Source organism: Mastigoproctus giganteus, chromosome 7, assembly GCF_048544385.1.
Source record: "Mastigoproctus giganteus isolate SK-2022 chromosome 7, ASM4854438v1, whole genome shotgun sequence".
NCBI lineage: Eukaryota > Metazoa > Arthropoda > Arachnida > Uropygi > Thelyphonidae > Mastigoproctus > Mastigoproctus giganteus.
Window position 1 is genome coordinate 135,150,327 of NC_143581.1, and position 12,787 is coordinate 135,163,113.

At 36.8% G+C, this 12,787-nt stretch overlaps 1 protein-coding gene across 1 annotated transcript in view; it reads right to left on the bottom strand.

The window, feature by feature from the left end:
• The window catches only part of LOC150083213 (uncharacterized), a 380,452-nt gene that overhangs the window by 24,478 nt on the left and 343,187 nt on the right, over positions 1 to 12,787 (bottom strand). Inside the window, exon 13 of the mRNA XM_090378437.1 lies at positions 4,678 to 4,764. Within this exon, the coding sequence (XP_090234563.1) occupies positions 4,678 to 4,764 (87 nt within the window). The remainder of the gene's footprint in view (positions 1 to 4,677; positions 4,765 to 12,787) is intronic.

Below are 12,787 nucleotides of genomic sequence, written 5' to 3' on the forward strand. Positions count from 1 at the left end.
GTACAACACTGACAGTGGTAGAGAATGAAAGGGACTTGGGGGTGGTTGTGCAGGCAGATATGAAGTTCTCTGAGCAGTGCAGACGGGCTGCAAGAGTAGCTCATGGAGTATTGTCAATGATATACAGGAATTTTTCCAGCAGGGATAAGGAGGTGATTATTCCATTGTATAAGGCGATGGTCAGGCCACACCTAGAGTACTGTATACAGGTCTGGAGGCCTCATTTCAAGAAGGATGTAGAGCTGCTGGAACGAGTACAGAGAAGGGCAACAAGATTAGTGAATGGAACAAAGGGGTGCTCTTACGAAGAAAAGCTTAAGTTTTGCAAATTACAGTGTCTGGAGACTAGGCACCAGCGAGGTGATCTGATAGAGGTGTATAAAGCCTTGAATGGTTTAAGCATGCTCAATGCTGATGGGATTCTTCCTCTAGCTCAGAATAATCACCTGAGAGGGCATAAATTCAAATTGAGGAAAGACAGATGTAGGATAGACGTGCGGAAATTTGCCTTTAGCCAGCGGGTGGTTGGTTGGTGGAACAGACTTCCATTCCATCCCTTGTGGTGGAGGTTGATAGCCTAAATAAGTTTAAGGCTCAGCTGGACAGGTATTTTGAACGAACAGAGGGGTGAAGTGGAAGTGGTTTTTTTTTTTTTTTTTTGGCTGATGCTGCATAAGCTTGCTTTCTTGCATCAAATGCCTCTACTAATGCTAATGCTAATGCTAATCTGGCAGGGATTTCAGTTTGAAAGTATATTTTAATGACAACTGCTTTCGTTGGAGCAATAGTGGTGGTTCACCTGCTTCGACGTATAAACTCTACAAATGCAGATGATTTGATGGTGAAATGGTCTAGCCATTGTAGTACGCTGTTTCTTGCTGATGCGTACACTTGAGACCCATAGTCAAATTTAGATCACACAACTGCACGATACAGGCAGAATAAAGTGCAATGGTCCACTCACCACTAATTTGATGACATGGCACATAGGCCATTCAATCCCCTCATGCACTTTATCCTTAGTTGACGAATAGGTGGTAAAAATTTCAACTACTTATCAAATATGAGTCCCAAGGATTTTGTCATGGGTGCAACTGGAATGACGTTTTGTCCGAGCTTGAAGATGCTGTTTGTGACAAAAATGTATGCATAGTCTTCTGAGGAGAGAACCTAAAACCATTAGCCATTGTCCGAGATTTTACATAGTCAAAGGCATGTTGCAATTGCCTTTCAATGACCCTCTTATTACATGACTGCAAAAAAGATGGTAAAGTTGAAATAGGACCAGGGTATATCTACCAGCGGCAAAAGTTCATGAAGTTGTAGAGCAGATATCTTTTAAGGGCACAAAAGGTGATATTGCTGTACACGTTGGGACTAATGTCATTAAGTTTAAGAGATCTGCGGATTTACTTAACAAGTACAGGTCAATGTTTGAAAAAGTCGCGAGTTACTGTTAAATTTGAAAGTGTCTGCAATCCTGCCCAGACATGATAGGAGGGCGTATATGATGAAAGTCTTGCCAATCAATTCGGCCATGGAAAGATTGTGCAAGGCTCGTAGAATTTTTCTCAGCGTAGTCTGTGCTTGTTAACAGGAGAGATTGCTTCTACAGGAATGGGATTCACTTAAATAGAAAGGGTGCAAGAATATTTGCTGTTGTTATAGAGGCAATGCAAGGAGGAATAGAAAATTGCAAGCTTGGAGGAATTTGCAGACTAATAGATTAACAGTAGCTGCAAGCAGAGGTGGAAGTAATCCTTGCACAGCTTCTATTGGAATGAGCAGCAGCCTGGAAAGCAAGTTGCTGAGATTTCTATGACTGCTGGGAGTCATTATGGAACAAGTAAATACATGGGCTGTGTTAGGGTAACTAAGAGTAAGAACAGGTGCATGTACACTAATGCTAGGAGCATAGTAAATAAATTTGATGAATTTGAAATGTTGGTCAAGACATCAAAGGTGCATATTGTTGGGATTTCAGAAACGTGGTGTCACACAGATATAAGGAAGGCAGAATTAGAATTTGGGGAGTATAATGTGTACAGAAAGGATAAACAGGATAGGAAGGGAGGAGGGGTTATGCTGTTAGTTAAGAAATGCATAAAACTTAAGGAAGTGCATCCATTGACATAGATGGAGAGTGCAATATTGAGTCATTTTGGTGTGACATAAGCACTGGGAAAGCAAAATTAAGGGTAGGAGTTTGTTTTAGGCCTAATGACTCTGATGAACAACTATACAGAGAAACAGAGGGCCAGTAAATCAAAATGTCTTATAATTGGGGATTTTAACTTTACAGATATTGACTGGAACTTGTTGCTTGGTCACTCACACACTAGCAAGACTTTGTAGATTTATTGGATGATTTTAATTGCTATGGCAGCCAATAAGTGGTGTCGCCACACTGATGTGATATTAACTTAAAGATTTAACTACCATCAGGGGTAAAGGGAAGGGGTTTTTTCTTCCATAAAGGTGATTACAGTGATCTCAGACAGGTTTTAAATTGTATACAGTGGGACCAAGTGATGATGTTACCAGCAGCAAATTCTAAATGGGAAGCATTCAAGGAAGTAATCGTGGAAGATGCTAGGATTTTCATACTGATTAAGAAATACTGTTCATGGTTTTTCCCTAAATGTCAGATGAACTAATCAGACTCATGGCAGAGAAGAAAAATGCATGGGATGCTTATAAATTATCAGGCGACACAGAAGCTAGTGTGTAATCAAGTCACAGATTGGTCCGCTTGATATTGATGGTTATTAGTGGAGTCCGATTATATTTGTATGGGACTGAGCCAGATGCTTTGCTGAAATCTAAATAAACAGTTTTGAAATTATTTCCTGAATCCAGCTCAAATGACCCTGTCAAAAGAGCTAACCAGATTTGTTAAACATGATTTTCACTTTAGAAAACAATTCTGCATATCTTTTAGAATTCCATTTCTATCTAAATGAACCTGAATTCCACCACTGATCATCAAATTTGAGAGACTTTTTACAAAGTCTTAAACAGTTAGTTTTTTTTTTTTTTTTTTTATCCCTGGGATCTCAAGAAAAATATTATTTTATCATCTTGGCCATGTTTTACTTCTGCCACTCTCCCTGTACTCTCACTTCTTTGCTGCAGTCTGTTTAATAAAGTCACCATATCCTTCATTTGATACTTCAATAATACTGCACTTAAACAGTATGCATTCTCAGTCCAAGTGATGCTTTTAAATAATGGCATCATAAATGCTAATTTGACATTTCAAATTACATTGAGCAAAAGTAAATTGAAATTGAAAAAGTAAATTTAACAAAATTAATTTAATAGGTATTATTTATATATTACTCAAAATGTTTTTATAAAGATTTCCACAGTAAAAGCATTTTATCATATTTCTTATTGATTTCTTTTTTGACTGTTTACATCTATGGCTGCATGATGGCCCTAAATGCCCTGAAGCAATGATTTTATTAAGTATTGTGATTGGCAAACAATTCAACAGATGAACCACAAATTCAAGCTGTGCATCTAGTTTAACTCTCTACTAATGCACAATGCACCAATGACATTAGTAATAATAAAAAAAAAAAACATTATATTTTTTGTTGTAAATATATGATTTTTTAAATTTTTATTTCTTTTTAACTTCCAGAATGCTGTTCTGGTGCATTCTGCCAGAGAAAAAGCCCTGCTTAGAACATCTAAACATATGTTCTAAGTGGAAATGCGTGCCTGCTAATGCTGAATTTCTATATACTTAATAATTTGATAAATTTGAAAATGGAATAGACTTCTAGTTCCATGTTTATATTTTATGCTTAGTCTTTTCCAGCAGAATTAATAAAATAAAAATTTTGTTTCACTGAAAATATGAGATTCAAAAAACAGAACACGTTGAAAATTTTTTATTAAAAAATAAAACTTTACATTTAATAATTATTGCAATCTATTAGTTAAATCTCAAGCAGAATACAGAAATAAAAAAAGAAAACTGGTTTTCATCAGACTCCATGCCACAACTGGTGTTGGTGCCAATGGCAGGTTAAAATACCTGTATTGATTATCAATCTGGTAATAAAAGTGTAAACAAGTTTATTTAATTGGCAAATTATATAGAAGTGATTAGCCTATAATTTACTAATTCTTGTAAACCTAGTCACAAACATTACCTATCATCACCAGAGGTGAACTGGCCATAAGAATTACCGGGAAAACCCCGGTGGGCTGGAAGCCAGTGTGACACTGGCCACAAAAACTAGTATGAGGCCACTGCAATTTTCCCTGGTAAGAATTTTTAACCCAGTCCACTTCTGATTATCACATGTTAATCAGTGTTCAGGATTCTCATTTACATTCCATTTAATTAAATTAACTTTTGCATATGCAAATAACAAAAGATAAATTATCACAACTTAAGCACTTTGCAAAAGGGGATGTACAGAACATTAAAACCGTACAAATTTATACAGTTGTGATAGTGCAATAAGTGTTTTATAATGAATTCATATATTGTTTTTAAATTAAGATATAAAGTTATTATATTAAAGAATTATTTTAGATTTTCAGAGAGAAAAGAGCTCATCAATTTGGCTTACAATAAGAACAAATATTAAGTATTTCTTTATATTAAAAATATATTTTACAATATGTATTAAAACCAAGGTTTTTTTTTGTGTTTACTTGGTTGAACTTCAGTAATGTTATTTTTCTTTTGCTTCTTTGTCTTCTTTGCTTTCTCTTTGTCTGTCTTTGTCTGACTATTTTCTGCTGCAAAAAAATTAAGGTAAATTAAGTTAGCATTAGAAGAAGCATATGATGCAAGAAAGCAAGCTTATACAGCATCCGCCAAAAAAAAAAAAAAAAAACACACCTTCCCATTTCATCCATCCATTCACTCCAAAAGTTTGTCTAGTTCTGCCTTGAATTTATTTAAGCTGTCAACTTCCATGACAGATGAAAGTTTGTTAAAGCATTCAACCACCTGCTGGCTAGGGGCAAATTTCCACACACAACTATTCTACAACTGTCTTAAAACATGGAAGGAGCATAATCATGGTGGAGACGCAGCAGGAGTTGAGGAAGCACAACTTCTTGATACCATTCGAACTTATGCAGAAACAACAAATAATACGCCTCATAGTATTATTTCAAATGTTTCGAGAATCTGTAGTCAAGCAGCCCCTAAGCTTCCAAGTGTAGATACAATGAAACGAACGATCCGAAATATAAGAAATCGAAATTCTGATGGCCCAGTTCTTCCAACACATCGTAGAGACATAGTTTTTACAGAAGAATATAAAACATCATGCAATGGAGAATTGTTTCTACAATTTGATTTTGGACCCGAGGACAATCATATGTTAATTTTCAGTATTTGGAAAATTAAATGCACTAGGCATAATCCTTAAGGGTTTTGATAATTAACTATATAATATCGGTGTAAATACACCATAGTTAACCCATATATTTGAGCTACGATTGTAGCGTAGAAGGCATCGTTTTAAATGTATCTCATAATGTGGTTGCCTTCACAACAAGATAGCTACTATTGAATTACTTCAAATAAATAACGCTTCTCTAGTAGAGAAGACTACTGTTATTTATTTTCAGCGGTACCACCACCCAGACGATCGTTTCGAAGCTTTTTGGCTTCGTCATCAGTGGGCGGGCAGGTACCCAGGTAATACAACCAGCCATCTCAGTTGCGAAGTTATATCCACATTATGAGAGATGCCAGAAGGGTGTGGTGGTAATGTATTTGGAAAATTAAATGCACTAGGCATAATCCTTAAGGGTTTTGATAATTAACTATATAATATCGGTGTAAATACACCATAGTTAACCCATATATTTGAGCTACGATTCTTCTACGCTACAATAAATAATGCAAAGTTATATCCACATTATGAGTTTACACCGATATTATATAGTTAATTATCAAAACCCATAAGGATTATGCCTAGTGCATTTAATTTTCCAAATACATTACCACCACACCCTTCTGGCATCTCTCATAATGTGGATATAACTTCGCAACTGAGATGGCTGGTTGTATTACCTGGGTACCTGCCCGCCCACTGATGACGAAGCCAAAAAGCTTCGAAACGATCGTCTGGGTGGTGGTACCGCTGAAAATAAATAACAGTAGTCTTCTCTACTAGAGAAGCGTTATTTATTTGAAGTAATTCAATAGTAGCTATCTTGTTGTGAAGGCAACCACATTATGAGATACATTTAAAACGATGCCTTCTACGCTACAATCGTAGCTCAAATATATGGGTTAACTATGGTGTATTTACACCGATATTATATAGTTAATTATCAAAACCCTTAAGGATTATGCCTAGTGCATTTAATTTTCCAAATACATTACCACCACACCCTTCTGGCATCTCTCATAATGTGGATATAACTTCGCAACTGAGATGGCTGGTTGTATTACCTGGGTACCTGCCCGCCCACTGATGACGAAGCCAAAAAGCTTCGAAACGATCGTCTGGGTGGTGGTACCGCTGAAAATAAATAACAGTAGTCTTCTCTACTAGAGAAGCGTTATTTATTTGAAGTAATTCAATAGTAGCTATCTTGTTGTGAAGGCAACCACATTATGAGATACATTTAAAACGATGCCTTCTACGCTACAATCGTAGCTCAAATATATGGGTTAACTATGGTGTATTTACACCGATATTATATAGTTAATTATCAAAACCCTTAAGGATTATGCCTAGTGCATTTAATTTTCCAAATACATTACCACCACACCCTTCTGGCATCTCTCATAATGTGGATATAACTTCGCAACTGAGATGGCTGGTTGTATTACCTGGGTACCTGCCCGCCCACTGATGACGAAGCCAAAAAGCTTCGAAACGATCGTCTGGGTGGTGGTACCGCTGAAAATAAATAACAGTAGTCTTCTCTACTAGAGAAGCGTTATTTATTTGAAGTAATTCAATAGTAGCTATCTTGTTGTGAAGGCAACCACATTATGAGATACATTTAAAACGATGCCTTCTACGCTACAATCGTAGCTCAAATATATGGGTTAACTATGGTGTATTTACACCGATATTATATAGTTAATTATCAAAACCCTTAAGGATTATGCCTAGTGCATTTAATTTTCCAAATACATTACCACCACACCCTTCTGGCATCTCTCATAATGTGGATATAACTTCGCAACTGAGATGGCTGGTTGTATTACCTGGGTACCTGCCCGCCCACTGATGACGAAGCCAAAAAGCTTCGAAACGATCGTCTGGGTGGTGGTACCGCTGAAAATAAATAACAGTAGTCTTCTCTACTAGAGAAGCGTTATTTATTTGAAGTAATTCAATAGTAGCTATCTTGTTGTGAAGGCAACCACATTATGAGATACATTTAAAACGATGCCTTCTACGCTACAATCGTAGCTCAAATATATGGGTTAACTATGGTGTATTTACACCGATATTATATAGTTAATTATCAAAACCCTTAAGGATTATGCCTAGTGCATTTAATTTTCCAAATACATTACCACCACACCCTTCTGGCATCTCTCATAATGTGGATAAAGCTTCGCAACTGAGATGGCTGGTTGTATTACCTGGGTACCTGCCCGCCCACTGATGACGAAGCCAAAAAGCTTCGAAACGATCGTCTGGGTGGTGGTACCGCTGAAAATAAATAACAGTAGTCTTCTCTACTAGAGAAGCGTTATTTATTTGAAGTAATTCAATAGTAGCTATCTTGTTGTGAAGGCAACCACATTATGAGATACATTTAAAACGATGCCTTCTACGCTACAATCGTAGCTCAAATATATGGGTTAACTATGGTGTATTTACACCGATATTATATAGTTAATTATCAAAACCCTTAAGGATTATGCCTAGTGCATTTAATTTTCCAAATACATTACCACCACACCCTTCTGGCATCTCTCATAATGTGGATATAACTTCGCAACTGAGATGGCTGGTTGTATTACCTGGGTACCTGCCCGCCCACTGATGACGAAGCCAAAAAGCTTCGAAACGATCGTCTGGGTGGTGGTACCGCTGAAAATAAATAACAGTAGTCTTCTCTACTAGAGAAGCGTTATTTATTTGAAGTAATTCAATAGTAGCTATCTTGTTGTGAAGGCAACCACATTATGAGATACATTTAAAACGATGCCTTCTACGCTACAATCGTAGCTCAAATATATGGGTTAACTATGGTGTATTTACACCGATATTATATAGTTAATTATCAAAACCCTTAAGGATTATGCCTAGTGCATTTAATTTTCCAAATACATTACCACCACACCCTTCTGGCATCTCTCATAATGTGGATATAACTTCGCAACTGAGATGGCTGGTTGTATTACCTGGGTACCTGCCCGCCCACTGATGACGAAGCCAAAAAGCTTCGAAACGATCGTCTGGGTGGTGGTACCGCTGAAAATAAATAACAGTAGTCTTCTCTACTAGAGAAGCGTTATTTATTTGAAGTAATTCAATAGTAGCTATCTTGTTGTGAAGGCAACCACATTATGAGATACATTTAAAACGATGCCTTCTACGCTACAATCGTAGCTCAAATATATGGGTTAACTATGGTGTATTTACACCGATATTATATAGTTAATTATCAAAACCCTTAAGGATTATGCCTAGTGCATTTAATTTTCCAAATACATTACCACCACACCCTTCTGGCATCTCTCATAATGTGGATATAACTTCGCAACTGAGATGGCTGGTTGTATTACCTGGGTACCTGCCCGCCCACTGATGACGAAGCCAAAAAGCTTCGAAACGATCGTCTGGGTGGTGGTACCGCTGAAAATAAATAACAGTAGTCTTCTCTACTAGAGAAGCGTTATTTATTTGAAGTAATTCAATAGTAGCTATCTTGTTGTGAAGGCAACCACATTATGAGATACATTTAAAACGATGCCTTCTACGCTACAATCGTAGCTCAAATATATGGGTTAACTATGGTGTATTTACACCGATATTATATAGTTAATTTTCAGTACGAAAAGAAATTTGCAATTGTTAGCACGAAGTGAACATGCCGATGGGACTTTCAAAACTGTTCCCTTACTTTTTTTATCAGCTGTATACGATACATGGATTCGAGGACAAAATATCGCTTCCATTAGTTTATGAATTATTGCCTAACAAGTCTAATGAAATGTGTGTATCTCTACTACAACAGCTGAAAGTATTGGAACCGGCTATGTCCCCGAAATCAATAACTATAGATTTTGAGATGGTGATGATGAATGCTTGCAGAAGAGTTTTTCCTGATGCTTCGCAAAGGGGTTGTTTTTTACACTTTTCACAAAGTATTTTTCGTTCCATTCAGAATAATGGATTGAAACTATATTATGAAACTGATGCTAATTTTGCTTTAAATATGCAAATTTTGGCAGCAATTGCATTTGTGACCACTGTGACTGTCGTTTTTGAACAATTGTGTGAAAATGGTGTTTTTCCTCCAGAATCACAAGAAGTTGTTGATTATTTTGAGGATACATGGATTGGATGCCCAACCAGACATCTTCGTTGACCACCGAAGTATTCCCATGAAATGTGGAACATACATCAGCTTGTTATACAAGGATTACCAAGAACGAATAATTCTGTTGAAGGGTGGCATAGAGGATTTGAGGAACACATCGCTGCTTATCATCCCAACATTTGGAAATTTATCGATAGGATTAAAAAAGAACAAAGTATTAACGAAATGCGCACTGAACAATATTTAAGTGGAAGTGATACGGACATCAAAAAAAAAAAAAAAGTATCGCGATTGTGATTTAAGAATTAAAAGGCTTGTTAGTGCATACAATGAACGGGGTGATATTGTTGATTATCTAAGAGGGATAGCATATAAAATTTCTTATTAATAATTCACATACTGTTGTAAATATTACCTTTTCTTAGTAATTAATTATACCAACGTGACTGATTGCATAAACATTCATTTTGAATTTTTGCAGTGTACTATGACATACCTAATGTTATAATTAGTTCAGTTTAAAATTAACCAATTGTTAAATTGTTTAAATAATGGATTTTCTGACTATTTTTGTGATACATGTAACTATTAAAATGCATAATATACCTATTAAATTACACATTTCCATACATGTGTTTTTTTTATTTCCGTACTATTTCCTAACAGTTCATAGAATTCCAAAAATATGCTAATCATAGCTTAAGGCAGAAACTTAAATAAAAATTAACTTTTTATGATTTGACCAAAACACATCTCATTGCTTCTAGACGGTAAAACACGATAAACTGACACGGCGGTAAATTGCTGGCAATCAATTTTCCGGACCCCGTTGGAGATGACTCATTTATTAACCTGACTGCCTCCTTCTGAATGGAATCAAGAAGCCTGAGAGAGATTTTGGGGGCACCACCAAATGTGGGAACAACATTCCATGGTAGGATGGATTTGCGATTTATACAGAGTGAGCAGATGTTTGGAAGAAAAGTAACACCCAGAGCGAAAGAGAAAACCAAGTTTTTTAGATGTAGAGGAAGCAATATTTGTAATGTGCTTGAGCCAAGAGAGATTAGAAGTCAGGGTAATCCCCAAAAGAGATATATCATTTGGCCTAGAAATCGGAGTGTCACTAAAGATAAACATAGGAGCATAAGAATCCTTTTTGCGAGATATAAGACAAGACTGAGTTTTAGAAGGGTTGAAATCAACTAAGTTGTCTTTGCCCCACTGGAAAATTATCTGAAGATCGGCATTTAAGGAATTGGTAACAGAGTTTTGAGAAGTTGAAGCTGATTGAGCAGGGCAAGGTTTCTCAAAATGGAAAGTGGAATGCAATGTGCTATCATCAGCAAAACTATGGATAGGATTTCCAGTCAATGGAAGAAGGTCATTAATATACAAGAGGAAAAGAATGGGGGAAAGAACTGAACCTAGGGGAAACACCGGCATTAGTGGAGAAGTTAGAAGACAGAGAGCCATCTACCATCAGTGAGCGATAAGAGAGAAAACTGGATAACCAATTACAAAAAAAGTTGGCAAACCATAAGATGGAAGCTTGTTTAGAAGACCTTTATGCCAAACACGATCAAAAGCCTTTGAGATGTCAAGAGCGAATACTTGTGTTTCACCAAACTTTTCCATTGAATTAGTCCATAAATGGGTAACATAAGCCAGAATATCACCAGTGGATTGACACTGACGGAATCCATACTGGCGATCGTTGATCAGATGGAAGGTTTCTAGGTAGTTTAAAAGTTGGCGGTTAATTGATTTCTCCATTACTTTAGAAAGAGTAAAAGTAATTGCAATGGGACGATAATTGGATGGGAGGGATTTGTCACCCTTTTTAGGAACTGGCTGGATATGAGCAAATTTCCAAGCAGAAGGAAAAACACCTTTGAAATAAGAAAGTGAAAAAAGGCGGCAAAAATATGAGTAAGTTCAGGGGCACAGGTTTTGAGAACAAGTGGAGAAATACCATCGGGACCTGGAGCTTTCTTAGCATCAAGATTCATCAAAATCCTTCTGACATCCTTTTAACGGAAGACCCCACAAGGCATTAAATATAGCATGTTGGGAATGGTGGGAGGTGTTTTACCAAGATTATTAATACACGAGTTTGAAGAAAAATGGGAAGCTAGCAGGTCAGCTTTATCCTTGGCTGACGTGACAACAGAACCATCTGGTTTGGAGAGAGGTGGGAGCAGAGATGGGCAAAAGTCACGGCCAATAGCTTTGGCAAGAGACCAGAATGCTCGGCTGCCATTAGGGCAAGAAGCAAGTTTTCTATTCTTAGCCTGTTCAAAATCTATTTTAGACTGATTAATAACTGCTTTACAATTGTTGCAAGCTTTGGTGTAAGCAGAAAATGAAACTGAAGAATTAGAAACAAGCCAATTACGATATGCAACATTCTTCTCCTGAACAGCCTTAGCACATTTATTGGAAAACCAAGATTTAGATATCAGAAGTTTTGAAACAGTAATCCGACCAAGGAAAAGAAGAAAAAAAATCTCGCAGGTCATCCGATTTTGCATTCTTGTAATGCCAAACAATACGAGGTTGGGAATAAGCATGAGATAAAGGTTCCATTGGAGAAGAGACAATCACCAAGTTGTGATCTGAAGTGCCTAAAGGACCTCTCACTTCAACCTTGTACTTAGAAGGGTTGTTTGTGAGAAAAAGATCAAGTGTATTGGATGTATGATTAGGATTGTACGGTATTCTTGTAGGTAAATGAACAATCTGTGCTAGGTCATTAGTAATTGCAAAAGCCTCAGCATCTTGACCTGCTGGGTCGGTGTGACTATAAAACAGAAGCCAGCTGGAGTTGTGAACATTAAAATCACCAAGGAAAATTACCTCACTGTTAGGAAAGTTTGACTGGAGAAAGTCAAGTTGCAAAGAAAGGAAGTCAAAGAGCTCCAAGTGATTAGTGGAGTTGGGAGAACGGTAGAGACAACATATGAATTTGACACAATGAGGTAGAGAGATTTTAAGCCAGAGAAAATCAAAGAGAGTAGATTCCAAATTGCAAAGTCTCTGACAGGAATATCAGAATGGACATATGCACATGTACCACCTTTGAGGCGAAAGGAATCATACAACAACTAATTTGGGCATCTCAAATGAGCAGTAGTTCAATCAACCGATAACTGAGATTCAGTCAGAAAAAGTACACGGGGTTTGGCAGATTGCAAGTGGAAATGGACATCGTTGAGATTAGAATTGACACCATGTATATTTATGAAATGAATTAGGAAGTGTTTGGAAGGTTTAGATCTTTTCA